Source organism: Pan troglodytes, chromosome 10 (genome assembly GCF_028858775.2).
Source record: "Pan troglodytes isolate AG18354 chromosome 10, NHGRI_mPanTro3-v2.0_pri, whole genome shotgun sequence".
NCBI lineage: Eukaryota > Metazoa > Chordata > Mammalia > Primates > Hominidae > Pan > Pan troglodytes.
Window position 1 is genome coordinate 62,648,126 of NC_072408.2, and position 27,542 is coordinate 62,675,667.

General features: G+C 40.5%; 1 protein-coding gene across 2 annotated transcripts in view; it reads left to right on the forward strand.

The window, feature by feature from the left end:
* Positions 1-27,542, forward strand: part of PKP2 (plakophilin 2) — a 105,640-nt gene that overhangs the window by 61,452 nt on the left and 16,646 nt on the right. For both annotated transcript variants that reach the window (XM_016923663.3, XM_054664359.2), the window contains exons 7-9: positions 11,167-11,284; positions 12,689-12,853; positions 13,784-13,957. In XM_016923663.3, coding sequence (XP_016779152.1) covers positions 11,167-11,284; positions 12,689-12,853; positions 13,784-13,957 — 457 coding nt within the window. The remainder of the gene's footprint in view (positions 1-11,166; positions 11,285-12,688; positions 12,854-13,783; positions 13,958-27,542) is intronic.

Genomic DNA, 27,542 nt, shown 5'->3' on the forward strand with positions numbered 1-27,542 from the left:
AATCCCAGCACTTTGGGAGGCCAAGGCAGGCGGATCACGAAGTCAGGAGTTCAAGAGCAGCCTGCCCAACATGGTGAAACCTCATCTCTACTAAAAATACAAAAAATTAGCTGGGTGTAGTGGCGGGCACCTGTAATCCTGGCCACTCGGGAGGCTGAGGTAGGAGAATCGCTTGAACCCAGGAGGCAGAGCTTGCAGTGAGCCGAAGTCACGCCACTGCACTCCAGTCCGGGCAACAGAGCAAGACTCTACTTCAAAAAAAAAGAAAAAAAAAAGAAATGGCTGTCTTCTTTGATTCCATACCCTCCTAGACACACACACACACACACACACACCCCTATTGTGAGTCCCTTTTTTTTTTTTTAATTTAGTGTGAATTTACACTGTGGCTCATAGTATCAGTTCCTAGGGAATTGGTGTGACCTGACTATTAACTCTGTTTTCTACATCACTGATTGGAAAACCCCTGGATGTAGCATCAATAAAACCAATGATTATTATTCGGGAGAAGTCTGAAATTGCTGCCAAAGTTTTATCATCATTTCTGCATATTATTCTTATAGCTTCTTTCCTCCTCTTTCTTTTCTTCTTTCTTCCCTCCTCCCCCCCCTAGTCTTCTTTCTTCTCTTAAAGGACAAGAACTGGAAGCAATTTAGAGGTAATAAATTAAAATGCCTCAGAGTTCAGGTAGGCACTTAAGTGGGCAGGTGTAAGACCATGAGGAATGGTAGGGGCTTCATCAGACTAGAGAAGGGAAAAAACACTTGCCCCAAGAGCAGTGAGAGTCAAGTTTTGGAAAACATTTAGGTCAAAAACAAACACATCTAGGGAGCTTCTGTTAGTGGCCTCATTCTTCAGGTGAAGAAATTAAGTCCCCAAGACTCTTCCGCAATTGTAGAACCAGCTATCAGAAATTTGAGAATGACAGCTAGCTAGTCCAGCCTTCTTGGTATTCTGCCACTGGTGTGCCTTTATTCTCCCTCTTATCCAACCCTATTGTTATTCCTTGAGTACTTGTTGAAGGCCTGCTCTATCCAAACCACTATTTAAATTTCTGAGATTTCAAAAGGGAATGGGACCTATTTTTGCCCTGGAGGAACTCTGGGTTTTGTGGAGGAAACTGGCACCTGAAGAGATCATGACAATGCATTTGGTAAGAGATTTAAGAGAGGGATGAAAGTTGCTTCACTAACTTTGCCTTGGGAGTTAGGAATTTTTTCTGGAGAAAGTCAAACTTAAAGAGCTGTTAAAGGATGAGTAGGTGTTTAAATGTCCCTCTCAGTCTTTAGTTCATCATTCTATCATTAGGTCATCACCAACATTCTTAAATACTGTAGTCATATTTAAAATGTGAATTCATAAAGCCCTAAAAAGTCACTTTCCTGAGTTACTATAGTTTCTTGACCGTCCACTTATGAGATAGGCTTATAAAATTGCCACCTTAAGATAAAGGTGCAGTCTGCTTTGTGAAGGCCTCCCCAGAATTTGTCATTACATATTTTAAAACATATTCTTTTTTCTCAATGCATTTTATGCCTGTGTATGCTGGTTAAAGAAGAAAAGCAATTTGTAATGCATTTCTCCTACAAATGGCATAAACTTCACTTTTTCCCACCTGTCATCGTATAGTAAATGTGTTTTGAATGTATAATATCCTTTTATATATTAAATTTTATTACTTAAAATTATTTAAATTCTTAAAAGAAATTTTCATTGTCTCTTACACTGGAAATCTAGCTGGAGTGGGGAGTTGTCAGAGGAAGCAAACCGTACCTTTAGAAAGAAAGGCTATAACTATCAGTCTTGTTTCTAATTAGTCACAGAGTTAAGGGCAAGTTGTTTTGGAATATCAATATGAGCTACTCTCTGGAAAATGAATGTCTCCATGTACATTTTTAATGCATTCAGTTACAACTGTCTTCTCCAGCACATACACACCAAAAAAACCACATACCAAATATAATTTTTAATGCATATCTTGGTACCAAACTTTAGAAATTTACTGCATCTACATTTTCATGATTATGCATTTTCTTTTCTTTCTTTTTGTATTATTTATTTATTTATTTTTTGAGACAGAGTCTTGCTCTGTCACCCAGGCTGGAGTGCAGTGGCATGATCTCAGGTCACTGCAACCTCTGCCTCCCAGGTTCAAGCAATTCTCCTGTCTCAGCCTCCCGAGTAGCTGGGACTACAGGTGCACGGCACCTCGCCCAGCTGGTTTTCATATTTTTAGTAGAGATGGGGTTTCACCATATTGGCCAGGCTGGTCTCAAACTCCTGACCTCATGATCCGCCTGCCTGGCCTCCCAAAGTGCTGGGACTACAGGTGTGAGCCAGCGCGCCTGGCCTGTATGCATTTTCATTCTAGTTACCTTTGCTCATCCATATCTTATTCTGAATACTCATGACTTATTTGATCTAGCCTTGTGCGTAGTCCCAGATAATTAAGAAGATAATTAAATCAGGGTCTAATTTTCTTGACTATCAAATAGCTATTTTTCTTTTTTGTAAGATGTAGACCCCAAAAGAGGCCAGAACTTACTATTGAAAATCAGAATCTAAATGCATTTACTTGTGGAGAAGAATTTACCATAAAACTAGAAGAGTAATGCTAGATGAGATAGTGCAAACAAAATGGAAACTTGATGAAAGTATCTAGATAGTTCAGCCCAGAGATTGGCTTTCCCAAAAATAGAAAGACAACTGAATCATCAACTTCGGCCTCAGTTATTTGGCTAATTATTTAAACTCTTTATGTTTCATGTGTAAATATAAGCAATATGAAGTTAATAAATAATGGAATTGGCAATATTTCTAATGTTATACTATCATAACCAGTCATAACCATATTTTCTGTTGGTTACTTTAGATATACAGATAAGTACATGGTTTAATTAATTAAGTTACTTTGTAAATTTTTCTTTTTTTTCTTTTTTCTTTTTTTTTTTTTTTTTTGAGACAGACTCTCATTCTGTCACCAGGCTGGAGTGCAGTGGCACAATCTTGGCTCACTGCAACCTCCGCCTCCCGGGTTCAAGCAGTTCTCCTGCCTCAGCCTCCTGAGTAGCTGGGACTACAGGTGCGCACCACCACGCCCAGCTAATTTTTTGTATTTTTAGTAGAGACGGGGTTTCACCATGTTGGCCAGGATAGTCTCCATCTTCTGATCTCGTGATCCACCTGCCTTGGCCTCCCAAGGTGCTGGGATTACAGGAGCCACCCCGCCTGGCCAGCTTTTTCTTTAAGTAAATTTAAAAGGTGGAAGTGGTATTTAAATGGGTAAATAAGATCCTGATTTTTAAAAATGATTGTTTTATGAACTAAGCTTCAGGGTTTTAGGCCATTATTTTGAAATCTCTCAACAGTTCTTAAGTTGTTAAAGCAAACAAATAAAATCAAAACAAATATGGCTATGCTTGCCTGGTCACCCATGGTCTTCCTGAACCCAGTGTTTTTAAGAGTACATGTCTCACTGAGACGCTGAAGCAGCACATCTACAACCAGTTGACCACCTTACAAAGGTCCCTATTCTTCAGACTATCATTTTCCACTGTCCTATTCATATCTTTACCAGATTGGTCCAGATTAAAAGTTGTACTTTACAGAAATTATGTAACACTTCTCTTTGCTAAAGAGACTCTTTATTCTTATCAATCAGTGCATAAATATTGACTGCCTGAAAATACATGAATAGGAACAATACAGAGGAATAAAAATCAGGAAAGGAAACAAAAGATTAATTTTTACTCATTATATCAAGTGGACTCTTTTTGCTGGGCTTTCTTAATCGGTTAGCTTATGAGTTGAGTCTTGGGCAGAAAGAAGAATTCACAAGAATGTCTTTCTCAGATACTTTTAATACCATCTTTATGTTTAAAGAAAAATATCTGTGTATAGCTCAAATTGGTGTTTTATGAACTGTATTTTGTGACACAAGGTCTTATTCCAAAAAATTTAAGACTATCATCATAATCAAAATGACTGCTAAAATTTTTTTTATTCATTATTATAAAAAGTGAGTGGGCTGATACATCAGGATAAAGCAACTGATGATTTTGTCACTATTATGTGGTTAAAATCTGTGCCTATCTTGGAGGTATGGATTGAGCATCATATTATTCTACTCTAGGTCTTAAACATCTTTCTTATTCCTGGTCTGACATTCCAAACATCTCCTTTACGTGTCAAGAATGCTTATTCAAGTTGCAATAGCTCTTAGGTATATTTTTAAAATTACAGTTTGGTGTTTATAATTAATTTTAAATGGAATTTGGGATTCTGTCCTACCTAACATATTCTAGCTAATTGAGAGGAAATTAATGTAGCCTACCAGCCAGATGATTACTGGCTGAAGTAACTATTCAGAATGCTTTTGGAAAACCTGAAAATGCAGGAAAGCAGAGCTAGAGCTAAAGGATTTTTTTTTTTTTTTAGATGCAGTCTCACTCTGTTGCCCAGGCTGTAGTGCAGTGGCACTATCTCGGCTCACTGCAACCTCTGCCTCCCAGGTTCAAGTGATTCTCCTGCCTCAGCCTCCCAAGTAGCTGGGATTACAGGCATGCGCTACTACACCCAGCTAATTTTTTTATTTTTAATAGAGACAGGGTTTCACCATGTTGGCCAGGCTGGTCTTGAACTCCTGACCTCAGGTGATCTGCCCACCTCGGTCTCCCAAAGTGCTGGGATTACAGGCGTGAGCCACCATGCCTGGCCAGAGCTAAAGGATTTTTAAGGATAGATTTTCTCCTCTACCACCTTCTAGTTTCTTGGTGTGGAACAGATGACAACATAGCTTTGTTCCATTAATTTTTCTTGTCCCCGTAGGACCAAGATGTGTAGGTTGTAGGGCCTTGTTCTACCTCCCAATGTTCTCTATTTGCAGAATGAACAGCTGACTTTGGCTGATGTTTGCTGATACCTTCGGGAAATAATGTTGACTTCAGAATAACAGACAAGCCTTCTTTTGGCATCGAGTTTTTCTTTCTCTGCCAGTTCAAATGAGGCTCCCCTTTTGTTGTGTGCAACCACAAGCTGACTGTACTGCTTCTCTTAGTTAATCACAGACAAGGCCCAACTGTTTGATATGTATCAGGTGGGAGTTAAACAAAAGCCCAAGCCTAAATCTCAAATAACAAGAGGAAGAAGGATGCTTCCATGTCAGCCGATGTCTCATCAAGTACCTACTTAGTCTTGGAATAGACTCTAACTTTGCCTACCAAGTGTTTATCTGACTGGTACCACTTAGGGTCTTACCATACAATTTACATTACACAGTATTAGGAAGTCTATACTTGTTGGTGATGCGTGCATAATTTTTTAAAACCATTGAGGTGATCACTATCTCAGAGTGCTGATTAGAACTTCAGGACTGGTCCCAGGCCAGGTACAGTGGTTTACGCCTGTAATCCCAGCACTTTGGGAGGCTGAGGCAGGCGGATCACCTGAGGTCAAGAGTTCGAGAGTAGCCTGGCCAACATGGTGAAACCCTGTCTCTACTAAAAATACAAAAATTAGCTGGGCGCAGTGGCACACACTTGTGATCCCAGCTACTCAGGAGGCTGAGGAAGGAGAACCCGTTGAACTTGGGCAACGGAGGTTGCAGTGAGCCAAGATTTCGCCACTGCACTCCAGCCTGGGCAACACAGTGAGACTCCATCTCAAAAAAAAGAAAATAAAATAAAAGACTGGTCCCACAGCCACCAGGCCTTGTATACAATACATGCACATAAACTGTGTGTTAGTTAAAAAACCATACCCATTATCAAGTAGCAATAGTCCCATTTAAAAAACAAAATTTTGGCTGGTCACGGTGGCTCACATCTGTAATCCCAGCACTTTGCAGAAGGATTGCTAGAAACCAGGAGTTTGAAACCAGCCTGGGCAATGCCATGAGACCCTGTCTCTACAAAAAATAAATCCACTGAGCATGGTGACATGCGCCTGTAGTCCCAGCTACTCAGGAGGCTGAGGTGGGAAGATCCCTTGAGCCTAGGAGGTTAAGGCTGCAGTGAGCTGTGATTGTGCCACCACACTCCAGCCTGGGCAACAGAGTGAGACTCTATCTCAAAAAAAAAAAAAAGAAAAAATAAATAAAAAATAAAGAAATTTCTGGGCCAGGCACAGGGGCTTACACCTGTAATCCCAGCACTTTGGGGGCCAGGCTGGAGGATCACATGAGGCGAAGAGTTCAAGACCAACCTGGGCAACATAGACTCTGTCTGTACAAAAAATAAATTAGCTGGGCTCGGCAGTGCATGCCTATAGTCGCACCTACTCAGATGGCTGAGATAGGTGCACTGCTTGAGCCTGGAAGGTTGAGGCTGCAGTGAGGCATGATCATACCACTGCACTACAGCCTGGACGATAGAGTGAGACTATCTCAAAAAAACAAAACAAAACAAAAAAAATTTCTGCCTCCTAAAGTTATTTATTTTGTATGGTGGTGAAGTGTCTTGAAAAGATGCACTCAGACGTTATTGTTCCCGGCCATTCTCATGTCCTGGAAACTAACTGTAGCCTTTTACTTTAACCATCTCCTTCAGCTCATTGTTTCCTCAGGCCAGCTGACCACACACTGTACACTAAGCTTGGATGTTCTGTGTTGTAACAAACTTCCTTTCAGCACTGGTCAATTAAGCATATTTGACAGCACCCCTGCACATAGCCACAGACAAACTACTTTATATCCTACCTTATATGGAAGAGCCTGTAACAATCCTGTTAGAGCAGTTAATTCTGATTTTAAATGAGAATCACAGGTCAGAATTTCCCAGAATGAAATTCTAGGGTACCCTGATTTCAGGAATTTTGTGAAAATTACAGATCATGCTATTTATAAGTTGCCTACCATAATGTCTAGTGCAAACACTAAATTGCAGCTGTTTTTTTCCATTTGTCACTGTCCATTCTTTGGTTTACCATATGAATCTAAGATTTAGTCACACTCATTAATCTCAACCATTAACATACCATTCTTTCTTTTAATTCTATCAAGGTCCAGGGTGTTGTGTTTTCTTTTCTCTTTTTCATTGTGACACTCAGGAATGTGTGAGATAAGAGGTCCTAGAGGGAGTGAAAAGTCACAGATTTGCTTTCTGATAAAACACCTGAATCCTCCTAAATATGTGAAGCTCCGTGACCATTTCAGAGACACACAGAGGTCCAGATTCTATTTCTTCCCCCATTACAAGTCACATTGCTGGAGAGATTCTTCCCGATATCAAGCACTGGCCACAAGTCAAACTGGTGTCTTCCCATTTGGGACCAGTGGAGGTGAAGAACTCCAAATAATTCCTGCCTTTATGTGAAGAGTAGTTTGTCTCCTTCCTCACTGTACTTCTCCTAAGGCCCTGGCCCCTTGCCTTCAACCCCCAAGGACCTGTTTTTAAATTTCAGTATATAACAGTATACAGTTTTAGTTTTCTTAAAGGTCTGCAGATATTTACTCAGACTTAGGCTTGATTATACCAGAGGAAATAAACCCATCGTTTAATCAAATGCAAACGACAGGCACTAAATTACACGTTTTTAATATATTCTATTGGTAACTTTAATAAGCACTATTTATTGAGTAACTACCATGTTTGTATGCTCATTCTCTTTTAATTTTCAATAAGGTAATTGTTTCAGTATATTTCACTTACAGTTTTGAGATATTTTTCTATTGAGCCACCATTGGGTAATGTATGGGAAACCAATCAATAAATAGTTCTTATGATTCAAGAGATACGTTGTAAAAAAGATCAATTCTGCCTAAAGGTAGCCATGTTAATTTTCTGATTCCCACAAGCTTAAGTACTAGCTGTTAAAAAAAAATATTTTAAGATGGATGTATCATTTTCTATAGTTATTGGTTATTTTCGGAATGGTGCAATAACAAGTTACTTTCTGTCTAATGACTTCTATTCATGGATGCAGTGGTATAAAATAATCTGCCCTTATCATTCATATTTCTGTGTAGTTGAGTAAGGTGGGAACTATTTTTGATATGCAGGAGCAAATACTAAAGCAATGGGGTTCCATGCACTTTCTGTCAGCAAAAGTATCAACTGCCAGAAACCCCTGATAAGTCCCATTTCAAGCAAGTAGAGTCTGGATAATACCAAACAGCAAGACAACAGTTAGTACTTGTGAACTGGCAGTACTGCCAACTTGACTTACCATTCTAACCCGAAATAAACACCCTGGAGTTAAACAAAGCTAAGTCATCCATCTGCAAGGTATGTAGTGGGCTTAGCCAGGAAGAAAGACCTTTTGATTTGTCAAAGCAATTTTAAACTACTGCCGTTTATCCTGGCCAGAGGTTGAAAAGGCCAAAGGGAAGCTTTTAAACATATGATAACATCATGTAGTTGGGGACATATGGTATTTGCAGACTGAATGAATGCTAGATGGGATTTGCTCTGTTCTGGGCCACCCTGGGTGTAGAATAAAGAACAGCCCTCTTTTCCTGACTTTACCACTAATTTGCTGTCACCAGGAAAAGTAACGGAAACTTTTGGCTTCTAGTTTTTCATGTATAAAATAAGGAGACTGGAAAAGATGCTTTTTCAGTTTCTGTCAAGCTTCTGAATCCCCATGATTCTTAAAGGGCTCACAAAGTAGATAGAGGATCTTGGTTGAAATGATCATTCTTTGAAAAAAGCTAAGTAAAAAATTGTTTTATTTCCAGCTTATGAACCCATTCATTTTTTTTTTAATGAACAAACTGTCCGAGTTTTTCAGGTACAGTAAAAATTAATAAGGAAGTAGAAGGGTCAAATGAGAATCAGTCACAGAAGAGATTTTGTTAAAAAATTCATTGTATCAATTCAGCAACCATTAAATTGTTAGCATATTCTTAGTTTTAGGTATGTTATCTCCTCAACTGTCACGTTGAATCATGAAATTGCCATTTTTGAGGGTTAGAACAGTCGGGTTTTGTCAGTTTCCAAAGTTCAACGTATAGATATGATCTCCATGAAAGCAAGGTATAATATTGTGCATCTTCCTCTCATTCCCTTTAGTTTTTTTTTTTTTTTGAGACGGTGTCTAGCTTTGTCACCCGGGCTGGAGTGCAGTGGCACGATCTTGGCTCACTGCAAGCTCCACCTTCTAAGTTCACACCATTCTCCTGCCTCAGCTTCCCGAGTAGCTGGGAATACAGGCGCCCACCACCACGCCTGGCTAATTTTGTTTGGTACTTTTAGTAGAGACGGGTTTTCACCATGTTAGCCAGATGGTCTTGATCTCCTGACCTCATGATCCGCCCGCCTCGGCCTCCCAAAGTGCTGGAATTACAGGTGTAAGCCACCACACCCAGCCACCTTTAGTTCTTGATGTAATGCTTAGGCACCTTTGTTTCTTTGACAAATATGCACTGAAGGCAGTATTTTGAGGCAGAAGGCCTTTTGGAAATCACTTATATTATATTACTTTATTTTGTTAATTTTTTAGACAGGGTCTTGCTGTGTCACCCAGGCTGGAGTGTAGTAATGCTCACTGCAGCCTCAACCTCCAGGCTCAAGCAATCTTCTTCCTCAGTCTCCCAGGTAGCTGGGACTACAGGCACATGCCACCATGCCTAGCTAATTTTTTGTATTTTTTCATAGAGACAGGGTTTAGCCATGTTGCCCAGGCTGGTCTTAAACTCCTGGGCTCAAGCAGTCCTCCTGCCTTAGCCTCCCAGAATGCTGGGATTACAGGCATGAGCCACAGCTTCTGGCCTATATTATTTTAAAGATGAAGAAAGTAAGGCTCAAAACCGTCTCAAAGTTGCAGTTCTTTTTGATGTTCAGAATGACACTAACACATTATAAAGAAAAAGTCCTGAACATATTTTGGATATTCTACCTACCAGTAAAAGAAACTGATCTGGGCCCGGCGTGGTAGCTCATGCCTGTAATCCCAGCACTTTGGGAGGCCAAGGCGGGCGGTTTACAAAGTCAAGAGATAAAGACCATCCTGGCCAACCAACATGGTGAAATCCCGTCTCTACTAAAAATACAAAAATTAGCTGGGCGTAGTGACGCACGCCTGTAGTCCCAGCTACTCAGGAGGCTGAGGCAGGAGAATCGCTTGAACCCGGGAGGCGGAGGTTACAGTGAGCCGAGATCGCGCCACTGCACTCCAGCCCTGGTGACAGAGTGAGACTCCGTCTCAAAAAAAAAAAAAAAAAAAAAAGAAACTGATCTGATACATTTTATAGGGACAGTTCTTAGCAATTAAAGTTGGGAATAGAGGTGACTCTCAAGTTCTTAAAACCGGAAGGCCCTATTTTTTGTCATTCTTGTTGACTGAGGTATTGACATTTTTGGAAAAAAAAATATTTTTTTAAGTAGTTAATGCTAGTAAGAAAAACTTAATCTAAAGGAAGGTAGTAACAATAATACCAGACTATAAACATGATCTGAATCTGCGCTGTAATCCCCAAATGCATTGCTTTCCTGTATTTGATAAGTTTCATTTCTCTATCAGTAAACAACTTCCAATTATAGGTTTAGTTACTGTTTATAGAAAGGTGTCATGACTTAGCAATATTAGAAATAGACTAAGTGTAAAGATATTTATAGGTCATACTTTTGACCGAAGCCTTACACACTGCAAACTCTTTCATGTTTTCTGTAACATCTCTCTGCCATTTTAATGATAAAATAATCGCATTTTAGAGCATCTGATTTAATATTTGTCAATAACAGTTTATACTGAAATTTAGAAAACCACAAAGAATGTAGTCCAACACACTGTCTTTACAAGTGAGGAAACTGAGGCCCAGAGCAACTTTAAGTTACTTAAAGTTAAAACATGGGGCAAATTGGGACTTGGCATCCAGTATATTATAATGTCTAATGTGCCGTTTGCTCCTGTTGTAGTTGCAAAAACATTTGCCTCATATCCACACTCAAAATGGAGTGAAGATTAAGTAAATAATGTTTTGATCATGGTACTTGGAGTGAAGTAGAAGACTTATGACACGATTACGTGTTGTTTGGAAATATTTAGAAAGTGTGTTCATAGTTGATCTATTAAGCAGTCAATGATTTGTTGACTGGGCAAGTCTGCCACACTTTTACAAATTTTCCAGTTTCCAAACACCTGGAAGAAGCATCAAGTAAAACTTCAAAACAAAGACCTGTTGGATACACAGCCTAGACTTACTTTTTTGTTTTTTGTTTTTTCTGATAGAAACATGAGTTCTGCTGGCCCTGATGGGAGAAAAGCGATGAGAAGATGTGACGGACTCATTGACTCACTGGTCCATTATGTCAGAGGAACCATTGCAGATTACCAGCCAGATGACAAGGTAATTCAAGAGATAAATATCCTGTTTTGTCTTACTAAGATGCTTCAGAATATTCTTAAGATAGCCGCTTGGTTTTAGGTTTATTCACTGATTCATTTACTGAGCCTAAGATCTTCCATTCATCCTTAGAAATATTAAAACCTAGGCCAGGCGTGGTGGCTCACGCCTGTAATCCCAGCACTTTGGGAGGCTGAGGCAGGCAGATCACGAGATCAGGAGATTGAGACCATCCTGGATAACATGGTGAAACCCCGTCTCTACTAAAAATACAAAAAATATAGCCGGGCGTGGTGGCGGGCACCTGTAGTTCCAGCTACTCAGGAGGCTGAGGCAGGAGAATGGCATGAACCCCAGAGCTTGCAGTGAGCAGAGATTGCGCCACTGCACTCCAGCGTGGGCGACAGAGCAAGACTCTGTCTCAAAAAAAAAAAGAAATATTAAAACCTATTGCCTTATTTTTCTATTTTCCAGGCTCCAATGTCTGTCTGTCTAACCGCACTATGTGGATATTTGAAAGGAGCCCAAATGCTACATGTTCAGCAATGAATTTTAATGTATCTCTTTTTTCATTCCCAATCTTTTTATAATCCTTCTTTTTTTTTTTTTTTTTTTTGGAGGCAGAGTCTAGCTTCATCACCCAGCCCAGGCTGGAGTGCAGTGGTGCGATCTCAGCTCACTGCAACCACTGCCTCCTGGGTTCAAGCAATTCTCCTGCCTCAGCTTCCCAAGTAACTGGGATTACAGGTGTGTGCCACCATGCCCAGCTAATTTTTTTTGTATTTTTAGTAGAGACAGGGTTTTGCCATGTTGGCCAGCCTGGTCTTGAACTCCTGACCTCAGGTGATCCATCACCTCAGCCTCCCAAAGTGCTGGGATTACAGGCGTGAGCCACAGCACCTGGCCTATAATCCTTCTTAATAATCATCACCATCCACCAAAAGAAGATGGAAATCTGAGTAATTGTGTGCTGTCTACCTCTGAAAAGGCTTTCAGTTCTTACACTTCCCTCTAATGCTTCTAATGTTTTCCTACATTGTGCATCTTTCATGCCGATTATTGCAATAGCCTCCTAGTTGGTCCCTATAAACAGTATCTCCTCCCCTTCTCCAGCTCAACATGGCTAGTAAGTTACGTATCTAAGCTATACAGTTGTTCTGGACACACTCTTTAGAAAGTAAACTAAAAAGACTCAGCCTCTACTTCTTAGCATTGTACTCCTGACTGTTCATGAAAACCTTAGCTTTTCTAGCCATACTCATTGCATTTCCCCCAGGCAACCCGCAGTTTAAGCACACCCAGTTGCATCTGGTAAACCTTGTAAGAGCTAAAGCCTGTGTCCTGTGATATCACACCTGCAAGGATATCTATATGTATACGATCAATATTCTTGTCCTGTTTTCTCAGGCCACGGAGAATTGTGTGTGCATTCTTCATAACCTCTCCTACCAGCTGGAGGCAGAGCTCCCGGAGAAATATTCCCAGAATATCTATATTCAAAACCGGAATATCCAGACTGACAACAACAAAAGTATTGGATGTTTTGGCAGTCGAAGCAGGAAAGTAAAAGAGGTATATTGGGAAGTTTTTGAAAGAATGAGAAAGGGAGAGAATGAGAGAGAGTGTGTGTTTGTGTATATGTGTATGTCTAAGTACTTGGTATATATCGGCACTATTTTAAGTTATTTTAATTCTTACATTAACCTTTTGAAGTGTGTATTATTAATACCCTCATTTACCAGTGAGGAAACAGAGACACAGTAAGATTAATTTTCCTGGAATAATTCAGCAAATAAGTGGAAGAGATTGAATACAATGCCAGGCAGTCTGGCTCCAGATTTTCACTGCTACCCATGAACCGTACTGCTTTATGCCTTATAGGTTAGGAAATAAGCTTAATGCAGCATAGCTAATTGTATATAAATTGTTTTTATTAAAGTCGGCCCTGATATTTGGCCTTCTAAAAACAAACTTTGGACATACTAAAAGCAAACCTCATAGGAAGGAATACATATTTATTTCCATACTGATATGAAAACTAAAAGAATGTAACCTCCCCTCCTTCTCTGAGTATCGTGGTATTTGTGGAGACCGGCTGGTAAATTTAGAACCCTGGTGCTATCCTGGACACTTTCACAAGACTCTGAGGGAACAGGCCTGTTTTTCTTATCTACAGGGTAGTTGTGACTAATTTAGCTTTTAGCTCAACAGCAGCCTGAAAACCATTCTAGAATGACCTATGCTTAATTCTCTGAATTTTCTCTCACTGGGAGAAATATCAAGTTAGGGGTGTGGAGTGTTATTAGGAAGAAATAATCGTTATGGGCTAAAAGTTAAGTGATTAGAAATTATATATATTTGCTTTTAAAATTTCTATTTCAAGGGCTTCTTATGCAAATTATGAGCCTTTCTAGACAGTATTTCTGGTCTCCTGGTTTGAGTGTGAAATTATAGCCATCACCTGACATGCATTAATTCTGGATTCCTTTTGTGTGTGGTCAGCAATACCAGGACGTGCCGATGCCGGAGGAAAAGAGCAACCCCAAGGGCGTGGAGTGGCTGTGGCACTCCATTGTTATAAGGATGTATCTGTCCTTGATCGCCAAAAGTGTCCGCAACTACACACAAGAAGCATCCTTAGGAGCTCTGCAGAACCTCACGGCCGGAAGTGGACCAGTGAGTATTGGGCCTGATTTCCTACTTTTTAAAATAATGATATTGTAGACATACCTACATTCAATTCAGAGATGAAACAGTGAGGGAAGAGAAAAAGGTTTCTTATTTTAGTAAAGACAATTCTCAGAAATTACAGAGGGCTTCGGTCTCAGCTTATGCAAAGTCAAGTCAGGCTGCTTGACTGACAAGTCAAGTCAGTACTCTTTCAGTTACAGATCTCAGAATCCTGCCTCAAGCTGGTTTAAGCAAAAAAGAGGAAATTTTTGGCTTATGGCACTGAAAACTCCGGGGTGGGCCTTCTTTCTGTCATGACTGGACTTAGGTGCACCAGTGATTACAGTTGACTTTCTTCATCTCCGGGCTTGATTTTCCTCTGCTGGGTTTGTTCTCAAAGGCTCTCTCCATAGGGTAACAAAGACAGCCATGAATTATTTCAGGTTCACGTTTTATCAGCCCAATGTGTCCCCCACAAGAAACAAACTACCATTTTCCCAATAGTGTTGTTAAGAAGTTGGAGAATATGTCTCACGGGCTGGCTTGGGCCTGTTGCCCATTTCCGAACCAATACCTGTGTCTATAAGGCTATGATGTTCTAATTGGCCAAGTCTGGATCATATGCCCAGATGTGCACTTCCAGGGCATGGGTTTGATTGGATGAGGGCCACTGCCACTTGTACCACATGGGCTGAAATGGTAAAGGAGTGCTCCCTAATGGAAAATGAGACTGTTACTACCAAAGGAAGGAGGAATAAATGCTGGGAAGGCAAAAACAACAGCAGATGTCTACTGCAGTGTGGAGTTGGAAAGGCCATCTGTGCTTTTGTGTCCCAGAAATTCAACTACAAAATAAAGAGCTGATCCTCTTTCCAGATGCACTTACTTTATAGCAGCAAAGTCAAAATAATTAAAATAGTAAAAGGTTATTCCCTTCCCCATGTATTTTATACCCTTCCTATATATTAAGGTATTCTGTAAGTATTTAATGATTTAAACTAAGCTTGTATTCTTTGCCTTGGTCATGAAACGATTAGAATAAACTCCCCCCAAATAGCTCATTGTCTGTCTAGTCTCCAATTATCTCTATAGAGAAAAGTACTATTGTAAGTAGCAAAAAATATTTATGTTTTACTTGAGAAACCATATTTATTCTTTAATATGTGTGTTTACACAGAAGCTTGTTCTCTGAATAAAATTGTGAAATGCTAAAACCAATATTTCTCTTACCTTAGCATTGTGGTTAAGAATGCAACCAAACTTTCATCTGTTTGGCTTTCTGCAAAATGTACATTGAGAAAGAAACTGGGAACTACCAGGGAGCCCTTAATGACACAGGGACACTAATGAATCACGTTATTCCCCATTTTCCTATGCTAGGTTTCCCAAAACCATTTCTCTTACTTTGCTAAACTATAGAAGCCCTCTTATTAATTCCCAGCTAACATAAAAGAAAATTAAATGGGGGGGGGGTGTGTGTGTGTGCGTGTGTGTGTGTGTAAGCTTGCTGTGGTCTGAGTCTAGTTCAATATAAGCTAACCCTTTAAGCTTGGATTTTAGCCTCTTCCATTCCAAGAGCCTCCCACAGAATCCAGACCAGGGGTGCTCTCATTTTTCTGAGGATACAGGGATATTTATGCCACTTAATCTCTCAATATTAGTGTATTACGTAGTTCCTACATTCATTTGCTGAACAAACATTCTTTTGAGCATATTACATAACAGACACTAGCAGTTATGGTGTAGGTTACACAGCAGTAAATAAGACAAATCCCTGTGTTGGGTAATAGTCTTACTGGGATGAAAAACAGAAATTTAAAGTACTAGGAAAAATTTAAGGTACCAGGTCCATAAAGGGCCCAAGTCATACCTAAGGGGCCTAATAGGCCATCCCTAAAGGGAAGCTTACACTAAACTGATACTGATTCATACCCAAGGTTGTTAGAATTGGACTTGATTGGAGATTTATAAGAGAAAATCATTAGCAGCATGGGACAAATATGAAGCCCCTTTATTTTATTTTATTTTATTTATTTTGAGGCAGAATCTCACTCTGTTGCCCAGGCTGGAGTCCAGTGGCACAATCTTGGCTCACTGCAACTTCTGCCTCCCAGGTTCAAGCAATTCTCCTGCCTCAGCCTCCCAAGTAGCTGGGATTACAGGTACCCGCCACCACGCCCAGCTAATTTTTGTATTTTTAGTAGAGATGAGGTTTCACCATGTTGGCCAGGCTGGTCTCAAACTCCTGACCTCAGGTGATCCACCAGCCTCAGCCTCCCAGAGTGCTGGGATTATAGGTGTGAGCCACCGCACTCAGCCTCCCTTTATTCTTTTAAGTTACGGGATGCTTTTTAAAATTTTGACATATGTGTTTTTTTAATAATACTTTTCCTACTTTTGTATGCTTAGATGCTGTGATAAAGATCTCTGGCTTTTTAATTTCAAACAAGGAATCATTGAATAGGAAAACATGAAAATTAGGTCATACACATAGTACCAGAAAATATCAAGTCCATTGGCCATGTGATCGTAACTGAGATAGCACTGAGCAATTAATGACCGTATACCTTACGTGGCAAAGAACCCAAGCTGAAATAAATAGGTTCCTAAAAGACAGATTATATAATTTACATACAGAATTATGACAGAATTTCTAGTTAGTAAAAGTATGTTAGTTTAAGCTTTATTAGTTCAGTTATAATGGTCACTCTAGTAGCAAAAGAATGGAATAATAAAATTTACTTATTTAGCAAGCTTTTAAATATAATATAAATTAAAAGATTAAACATTGTATAGTAAAAGTTAAAAGTCATTGAAATAAAGTTTTGGGTTTTTTTGGGGTTTTTTTGTTTTTGAGACAGAGTCTCATTCTGTTGCCCAGGCTGGAGTGCAGTGGCGCAGTCTCGGCTCACTGCAACATCTGTCTCCTGGGTTCAAGTAATTCTCGTGCCTCAGCCTCTCGAGTAGTTGGGATTACAGGCATGTGCCACCACTCCCAACTAATTTCTGTATTTATAGTAGAGACGGGTTTCACCATGTCAGCCAGGCTGGTCTCGAACTCCTGACTTCAAGTGATCTGCCCACTTCAGTCTCCCAAAGTGCTGGGGACAGGCGTGAGCCACTGCACCCAGCCTGAAATAAACAGTCTTAAAAGCCCTTTATTTAATATCGATCAGAAAAAAATGAAACATATTCCCTCAGCGGCCCCCAACCTTTTTGGCACCAGGGACTGGTTTCATGGAAGACAGTTTTTTCACAGACTAGGCTGGGGAGAGATAGTTTCAGTATGAAACTGTTCCACCTTAGATCAATTAGATTCTTATAAGGAGCACACAGCCTAGATCCCTCATGTGCGGTTCACAATAGGGTTCACGCCCCCATGAGAATCTAATGTCACTGCGGATCTGACAGGAAGTGGAGCTCAAGCACTAATAATACTCGCTCACTGCTCACTTTCTGCTGTGCGGCGGGTTCCTAACAGTCCACGGACTGGTACTGTGACCCGGGGGTTGGGATCTTCCCCACTACCGCATACCTTACCCAAAAATAAATACCAACAGGAATGAAACCTAAATATGAAAGGTAAAACAATAAAGATGCTAAACAATTACATGGAAGAATATCTTCATGACCTGGAACAGGGAAAGACTTCATTAAAATGGACACAAAAAGGACTAGCCTTAAAGTAAATATTTGATAAATTGACTAAATTAATAACTTATGCTATCAAAAGACATGTTAAGACATTAAAAAGGCAAACCACAGAATGGGAAAAGATTTTTGCAACATGTATAAGTAACAAACGTGGGTATCCAGAAAATATAGAAGAGTTGAGGTAACAATACATAAACAAGACATGGACAGCCCAATAGAAAAATAAATGGACAAGAGACTTAATAGACGAAAGATAACATTGAAATAGCCAACAGTTATAAATTCTTTCCCATGGCCAATGTCCAGAATGGTGTTTCGCAGGTTTTCTTCTAGGAGTCTTACATTTTGAGGTCTTAACGTTTAAATCTTAAATCCATCTTGAATTAATTTTTATATATAGTGAAAGGTAGAGGTTCAGTTTTGTTCTTCTGCATATGACTAGCCAGTTATCCCAGCACCATTTATTGAATAGGGAGTCCTTTCCCCATTGCTTATTTTTGTCAACTTTGTCAAAGACCAGATGGCTGTAGGTGTGGAGCTTCATTGCTGGGTTGTCTATTCTGGGACCTAATTAAGCTAAAGAGCTTCTGCACAGCAAAATAAACTATCAACAGAGTAAACAGACAACCTACAGAATGGGAGAAAATGTTCACAAAGTATGTATCTGGTAAAGGTTTAAATCCAGAATCTGTAAGGAACTTAAAAAATTCAGCAAGCAAAAACTAAATAACCCCATTTAAAAAGGGAGCCAAAGACATGAACAGACATTTCTCAAAAAAAAGACATTACCAGTGGCCAACAAACATGAAAAAACGCTCATCATCACTAATCATCATTAATTATCAAATCAAAACTACAGTGAGATGCCATCTCATACCACTTAGAATGGCTATTATTAAAAAGTCAAAAAACAACAGATGCTGGTGAGGCTTTGGAGAGAAGGGAACACTTACATACTATTGGTGGGAATATAAATTAGTTCAGCCACTGTGGAAGGCAGTTGGGAGGTTTCTCAGAGAACTTAAAACAGAGCTACCATTCCACCCAGCAATCCCATTACTGAGTAGATATCCAAAGGAAAATAAATTATTCTACCAAGAAGACACGTGCACTCATATGTTCATCACCATGCTATTCACAGTAGCAAAGTCATGGAATCCACCAGGGTGCCCATCCGTAGTGGATTGGATAAAGAAAATGTGGTACATATGCACCCTGCAATGATATGCAGCCATAAAAAAGAGTAAAATCATGTCCTTTGCAGCAACATGGATGCATCTGGAAGCCATTATCCTAAGTGAATTAATGCAGGTACAGAAAAACAAATACCACATATTCTCCCACTTATACGTGGGAGTTAAACTATGGTTACTCATGGACATAAAGATGGCAACAATAGACACTGGGGACTACAAGAAGAGGGAGAGAAGGAGGGGGAAAGGGATGAAAAACTAACTCTTGTGTACTATGCTTACTACCTGGGTGACGGGATTATTCATATCACAAACCTTAGCATCACACAGTATACCCATGTCACAAACCTGCACATCTACCCTCTGAATCTAAAAGTTGAAATTTTTTTTAAAGGCCAATAAACATTTGAAAACATTTTTCAACCTCATTAATGATCAAGGCAATATGAATTAGATGTGTTATTTGCAAACAGTTGACCAGCGAATTAACAGTCATTCTCACATACTTACAAAAGCTAGAATACAGAATCTCTATTTGGTAGCACTCATTGCTTATTTTCCTTATGGAGCAAATTCTAAAGGTCATCCTACTTCAGGCATTCTCATTTCCCTCAGCAAATCGGAATTAGTGAAATTTTGCCATGCTGTCGCCAAGCTGAGCAAACAGCATTTAAGGAATCAGACCTCATCTAGAGTCACATGTTTTCAATGATTGTTCTTACAAATTAACATGAAAACGTTAATGCTCTTTATTATATCTCAGCATATATCATTAAATAGTATAGTATGATGTATCTATAAAGCGAGATTTTAATTCTCAAGAAATTCTCATGTTTTAAAAGAAAACAAAAATTTTAAGAAATATTCTGTGACTTTATTTGATTCCCCATCTTGTTTTCAAGTACCTTCTGAGATGATAAATCTTCAGGGAAACTTGATAGCATATTATTTATACAATTCAGGTCAGTAAACATTTGTATAGGACCTATCATGTGCAAGGTACCATACAAGGCACTGAGGTGGAGAAAAGATGGATAAGATACGTTCTTTCAAGAGGCTAATGAATGGTCTAGTAGGAGAGATAGGCAGTTTAGGAGAGTTGTAAAATAGAGAATTAGGGAGTAGTGGTAAGGAAGGAAATGAAAGAAAATGTCAGGCTACAGAGGACTGTATGAGCCATACTAAGATGTTTGAACATCATTCGGAAGGTGATGGAGAGTCATGAAAGGGTTTAAATCTGAGGTGTGGAATGTAATCAGATTAAATTTTACAAGGGTGATTCTGGTGTAAGGCTTTGAAACCCCCACTGGTGTTTAAGAGACAACAAGTTTACTAGCAACATTGAGTTCCTTGTAGAGATTGGAGGCCATAATTTGCAGATTGGTTCTTCTGCAAATGCATTGTTCGCCCTAGCAATATTTGGTAGACAAGTATAAAATCAGAAAAGAAAAAAGTTAAATGAACCGTATATTGCAGTTTTGATGGGTGAGAGAAAAATAAACCAGACTGACAAGATTGTTGAGATTATTGGAATTTTTTTTTTTTTTAAGACAGAGTCTCACTCTGTCGCCTAGGGTGGAGTCCAGTGGCACGATCTCAGCTCACTGCAACCTCCGCCTCCTGGGTTCAAGTGATTCTCCTACCTCAGCCTCCCAAGTAGCTGAGATTACAGGCGCCCACCACCATGCTCAGCTAATTTTTTGTATTTTTAGTAGAGACGGAGTTTCACCATGTTGGCCAGGCTGGTCTCGAACTCCTGACCTCAGGTGATCTGCCTTCCTCTGCCTCCCAAAGTGCTGGGATTACAGGCTTCAGCCATAGTGCCCAGCCTGGAAAGATAATATTTAATGTGATGGTTCATGCACCATAGTCTAAATAAGAAATTTAAGACAGGAGAGAATTGATAACTTGAGGTGTAAGGAATGAAGGTTAGGTAAAGGAACTAAAGTTCTTGATGAGGCTGAAGAGAAACATGGTAGGAGGGAGGGAGGAAGAGCAGGGAGAACGGGAAACTATGTTCAGAGCCTGACATTGCTGAGTTTATGTTTTCAGAGGCAACATGTCTCTGAGTGAACACAGGCTCTGTGTGACCATGGAAGTGAGTGGCTGATGTATGGAAGAGATGAAAGTCAGGGACTGTGGGGAAGTCTAGGAACTGTGAGGTAATCATTTTGATGAGGTATATGAATAGGAGGTGGAGAAGGCTGTGAACTGGGCTCCAAAGCCTCCAGCAAATGTTGAGGAAAGAATAATAGGCCTTGTGATAGCAAAGAAAATGCTGTGGGGGGTGATAGAGCTGGACGGTGGTGACTCAGAAGAGCAGGACTTATGCATTTGAGGGAAAACGGAATAGTGTAGAAGCGCAACTGGGAAGACAGAGAGTGCCAAACGTCCCTCCTGGCCCAGGATACGGGAGTGGTGTCCAATAGTCTCCTCCTTGGATGGCTACAGGGGAAGGATTCTTCTCAGAGGAGAGCAAATAGTCTAACAGAATGTTCTGCAAATTAATGAAAGACAAATTTTAATTTGTTTATAATAGAACAAACATTATAAAATAGTAATTAAATTCCTTTGAGTCATGGACACTTTGAGAGTCTAATAAAAGTTATGTTTTAATAACTAATAAACAGAGTATTGCAATTGTATCTAACAATTACATGTTTTCTTCCTCCTTATTTTTTTTTCCCCAAGATGAGGTCTTGCTTTGTCACCCAGGCTGGAATGCAGTGGTATAATCATGGCTCACTGCAGCCTTGACCACCAGGGTTCAAGTGATTCTCTCCCACCTCAGCCTCCCAAAAAGCTAGAACCACAGGCACATACCACAACACCCAGCTAAATTTTTTTATCATTTGTAGAGACAGGGTCTCACTATGTTGCCCAGCTGGTCTCAAACTCCTGGCCTCAAGCAATCCTCCTGCCTCAGCCTCCCAAAGTGCTAGAATTACAGGCATGAGCCACCAGGCCCAGCTTTTATATTGAAAAAAAGATACTGACTAAATTATAAAAACAATAAGACATGACAGTTATTTGTTTCATTATATATTAAGCAGGCTCAGTTTGAAGTAAGTTGATTAGCATTAAAGTCATATCTGAAGGCCCAAAATGAACTTGAAATGATTCTACTTCCCAATGTTTATACATTTTCTCCCACTGATCTGATAATCCTGTTCCTAAAATCCAGACATCCATATGAGAGTTCACAAGAGGTCCTTATGGCTTAGTCCATTTGTTTGGTTGTTTGGGGGTTTTGTTTTGTTTAGTTTTTTGCTTTGGTTTTGTTTACATTTTTGTTTTATGTTTGTTTGTTTGGTCACTATTGGGCTAATACTGACCATTATTTAGATTTATAACCTTCAATCTTGTGATGAATTGGTTTTGAAAACTGCAGGCTACAATTTTTTATTTCTCTAGTAAGCTCCTGGAAGTCAAGATATTTTATATTTTCAAAAATAAAATTCTCTCCTTCAGACTGACTGTGCCCACGATAGTTTACAGCTACAACCAGGAATAACAAATGCAAGGACTGCGATCAAGTTAACATGGATTTGACTGAATATACATCCAAACTTATAAGTGGGTTACAGAAAGTCAATTGGCAAGTCATTTGTATGGAAATAGTGATGAGTTTTCCCATTTAAAAGTTAATAATGGCCAGGCATGGTGGCTCACGCCTGTAATCCCAGCACTTTGGGAGGCCGAGGCAGGTGGATCACTTGAGGTCAGGAGTTCAAGACCAGCCTGGCTAACATGGTGAAACCCCGTCTCTACTAAAAATACAAAAAATTAGCCAGGCATGGTGGTGGGCGCCTGTAGTCCCAGCTACTCAGGAGACTGAGGCAGGAGAATTGCTTGAACCCAGGAGGCAGAGGTTGCAGTGAGCCAAGATCATGCCACTGCACTCCAGCCTGGGCGACAGAGCGAGACTCTGTCTCAAAAAAGAAAAAAAGAAATGAGTAAATTAATTAGTGTGTGTAAATTGCCAAAACTTGAACAAGAAGAAACAGAAAAGATGACTAATCATCAACCAGTAAATAAACTGAAATAATGAAAGACATCTCCCTTTAAGATTTTTTCTCAGCTCAGTTAGCTTTCTGGGTGAACACAGATTCCATGTCACCGTGGAAGTGAGCGGCAGATATACAGCAATGTAGGTTGAGCATCCCTAATCCAAATTTTCGAAATCTGAAATGCTCCAAAATCCAAAACCTTTTTAGCACCAGCATGACACCATGCGTTGAAAATGTTATACTTGACCTTATGTGACGAGTCACAGTCAAAACGCAGGCACACAATACACAGTTTACTCAGCATCCTCAAGCAGAAAAAAAAAAAAAAAAACCCTCCCAGCTCCCTTCAGCTGCCATATATCTTTTCCACATACACCCAGTTTCCCCCACGCAAGCAAGCACACACACAAAGGATAGTAAAATGGCATATGTGCAGGCCAGGCATGCTGATGGCAGGTTTCCCACAATGCCCCACATGGAGCCAAGACCTGCATGCATGACTCAACTGTGTTTGGTTGCTTACTCTCTTTGCTGTGTGGTGTAAAGATATTGTTGAAAATGACAAAATGGCCTGCAGATACCCCTCAGGGTAACTGATAAAAAGAGGAAGCATTTATGTTTACCTCTAGCACAGAAAGCCAAGCTGTTGGAGAAACTGGACAGGAGTATATGAAACATCCATATATGACCTGAAGAAACAGAAGGATACACCGCTGAAGTTCTGTGCTGAAACTGATTCACAGAAGTTAGTGAAGATTAGAAAACTGCATAAAGCCAAACATGAAGATTTTGATCATGTATTGAAAGTGCGGATCTGTCCACGTCACAGTGAACACATGGCGCATAGTGGTATGCTGACCATGAAACAAAGGTCAATGATGAGCTGAAAATTAAAAGGAACTGTGAATAATCAATAGTCTGGTTGCAGAAATTTAAGAAAAGACACAGCATTACATTTTTAAAGATTTGTGATGATAAAGCATCTGCTGATCACAAAGCAGTGAAGAAATTCATTGAGTTTGCCAGAGTCATGGCTAATGAAAATCTGAAGCCAAAACAAGTCTATAATGCTGATGAAACATCACTGTTTTGGCATCATTGCCTCAGAAAGACACGGACTACAGCTGATGAGACAGCACCTACTAGAATTAAGGCTGCCAAGAACAGAATATGCTGGGATGTGCTAATGCATCAGGCATACATAAGTGGGGTGATAGATAAAAACTTGTGTCCTCACTGTTTTCAAGGAGTGAATTTCTTACCAGTCTGTTATTATGCTAACAAAAAGACCTGGAGCACCAGGGACATCTTTTTTGATTGGTTTCACAAACATTTGGTACCAAGTGGCTCATGCTTGCTGCAGGGAGACTCAATTGGATGATGACTGCAAAGATTTTGTTATTACATGACAACTGTTCTGCTCATCTCCCAGCTGAAATTCTCATTTAAAAAATGTTTATTCTATGTACTTTCCCCTAAATGTGACTTCATCAATTTAGCCATGTGACCAGAGTATCCTTAGATCAATAAAGAGTAGATTAAAAAAACACTTTTCTTAAATAGCATGCTAGCTACCAGCAGTGTGCAGAGGTGTGGGTGTGAGAAAGTGTGCAAAAGGAGTTTAGCCTGAGGATGCTCTATATGCTGTTGCCATTGCTTGAAACAGGTGTGCATGACTGGCACAACTCTGGCCTACAACTATGTCGACTGGTAATGAAGTCACCAGATGGTGACTTTGAAGGATTATATATGTCAAGTGAGAAAAAAAATGATGGCTGAACTCCTTACCTTTGCAAAAAAATAGACCTTCACAATCTGTCAGTTAGCTGGAAGAAGTGAATACTAAAGAAGTTTCTAACATTGATAACAAGGCTCTACTTGTTCATTCATTGACCAATGGTGAAATGGCCAAAATGATTCTGAATAAGGTAATTGTGGTAATAGTGATATTGTTAACACTGCAGAAAAAGTGCCTGTAGATGACAGGGTAAAATTGTGTCATGGGCTTATTGAAGAACTAGAGCAGCAGGCATTCATAACAGAACAACTCATGTCTATTTATAAAATCAAAGAGAGACTGCTAAAATAAGAGCTATTGTTGAGATGGGGGCCAAGAGGGCCCATTAGAAGCAGCTGCAGTCCACAGCACAGAGAGGAATGAAAGCATCAAGTGAATTCAGCACCTTCAACTGAAATATCCAGGTTCTCGCATTGGGACTGACTAAACAATCACCCTGATCCAGAGAGAATAAAGAAAAGCAGAGTGGGTCAGTGGCCCACCCAGGAGCCTCACGGAGCCAAAGGAACCCCCACCCCCAGCAAAGGGAAGTGGAGACTGATTGTGCGACCCACCCAGGACCATGCTTCTCCCACAGATCTTTGCAACTTGTGGATCAGGAGATCCCCTCATGAGCCCACGCTACCAGGGCCTTGGGTCCAATAAACAGAGCTGTGCGGAGTCTCAGCACAGGTACACACAGAGACAAGAGTTTTACATGACTCTGGCCCCGGAATTTCCAGCAAGGTGACAGATCCCTTTGTACATTCCCCTAGGAAGGGGGCTGAATCCAGGGAGCCAAGCAGCATTGTTCTGCAGGCCCCACTTCCACAGCACCTCACAAGTTAAGTCCCACTGTCTTGGAATTCCAGCCAGCCAATGGCAACACAATGAGTCTGCCTGAAACAGGATGGAGTTCCCTGTGGGAGGGGTGGCTACCATTTCTGTGGTTTGGTCAACTGCACATTCCAGCCTGCCAGCTCCAGAGAGTCTGGGTGGTCCAGATGAGGAAGGGATACCCCCAACACAGCACAGCTGCTGTGCCAGATTGTGCCCAAACTGCTTTAAAGTGGGACCCTGATCCATTCCTCCTCACTGGGCAGGGCCTCCCTGTGGGGGGCCTTCAATCACTCCAGCCGGGCTTATATGGACAGAGAGCTCTGATCTCTCCCTGGGATGCAGCTCCCAGAAGGAGGGGAGGCTGCCTTCTCTGTGGTTCAGTCAACTGAGCTGTTCCAGCTTGCCCACTCTAGAGAGTCTGGGCAGTCCAGATGAGGAAGGGTCCTCCCCAACAGAGCACACCTGCTCTACAGCCAGACTGCTTCTTTAAGCGGGTCCCTAATTCTGTTCCTCCTGACTGGGTGAGACCTTTCAATAAGGGTCTCCAGAAACCTCTGAAAGGAGCACTTGGGCCAGCAGCAGGTCAGTACCCACCCTGGGATGGAGTGTCCAGAGGAAGGAGCAGGCTGCCATCTTTGCTGCTTCACAGCCTTCACTGTTGATACCTCCAAGTACAGGAAAAGCAGAGGCAACTAAGGTCTGGAGCAGACCCCCAACAAACCACAGCAGCCCTGTGGTTGCTAACAGTCAGTAGCCTGACCGTGAAAAGAAAAAAACAACAACAACATCAACAAAAAAGACCCCACAGAAACCTTTTCGGAAGTCAGCAGCCTCAAAGGTCGAAGGTAGATAAGCCCACAAAGATGAGAAAGAATCAATGCAAAAACGCTGAAACTCAAAAAGACAGAGTGCCTCTTCTCCAGGTGAATGCAACACCTCTCCAGCAAGGCCTCGGAACTGCGATGAGGCTGAGATGGCTGAGTTGACAGAAGTAGGCTTCAGAAGGTGGGAAATAACAAACTTCGCTGAGATAAAGGAGCATGTCGTAACCCAATGCAAAGAAGCTAAGAATCATGATAAAACAATACAGGAGCTGATAACCAGAATAGCCAGTTTAGAGAGGAACATAACTGACTTGATGGAGCTGAAAAATATAACATGAGAACTTCACAGTGCAATCACAAGTATCAACAGCAGAAGAGACCAAGTGGAGGAAAGGATCTCAGAGCTTGCAGACTATCTTTCTGAAATAAGACAGGCAGACAAGAATAGAGAAAAAAGAATGAAAAGGAATGAACAAAACCTCCAAGAAATGTGGGATTATGTAAAGAGATGGAACCTACAACTGACTGGGGTACCTGAAAGAGACAGGGAGAACAGAACCAAGTTGGAAAACATACTTTAGTATATCATCCAGTAGAATTTCCCCAACCTATCAAGACAGGCCAACATTCAAATTCAGGAAATGGAGAGAACCCCAGTAGGATACTCCATGAGAAGATTATCCAAGACACATACTTATCAGATTCTAGGTCAAAATGAAAGAATAAGTGTTAAGGGCAGCCAGAGAGAAAGGCCAGGTCACCTACAAAGGTAAGCCCATCAGACTAACAGCAGACTTCTCAGCAGAAACCCTACAAGCCAGAAGAGACTGGGGGCCAATATTTAAAATTCTTAAAGAAAAGAATTTCCAACCCAGAATTTCATTTTCAGCCAAACTAACCTTCATAAACAAAAGAGAAATAAGATCCTTTTCAGACAAGCAAATGTTGAGGGAATTCGTCAATACCAGGCCTACCATGCAAAAGCTCCTGAAGGAAGCACTAAATGTGGAAAGGAAAAACCATTACCAGCCACTATGAAAACACACTGAAGTACACAGACCAGTGACAGTATGAAGCAACCACATAAACAAGTCTGCAAAATAACCAGTTAGCATCATGATGACAGAATCAAATTCACACATAACAATACTAGCCTTAAATGTAAACGGGCTAAATGCACCAATTGAAAGACACAAAATGGCAAACTGGATAAAGAGCCAACCCCCATTGGGGTGCTGTCTTCAAGAGACCCATCTCACATGCAAAGACACACTTAGGCTCAAAATAAAGAGA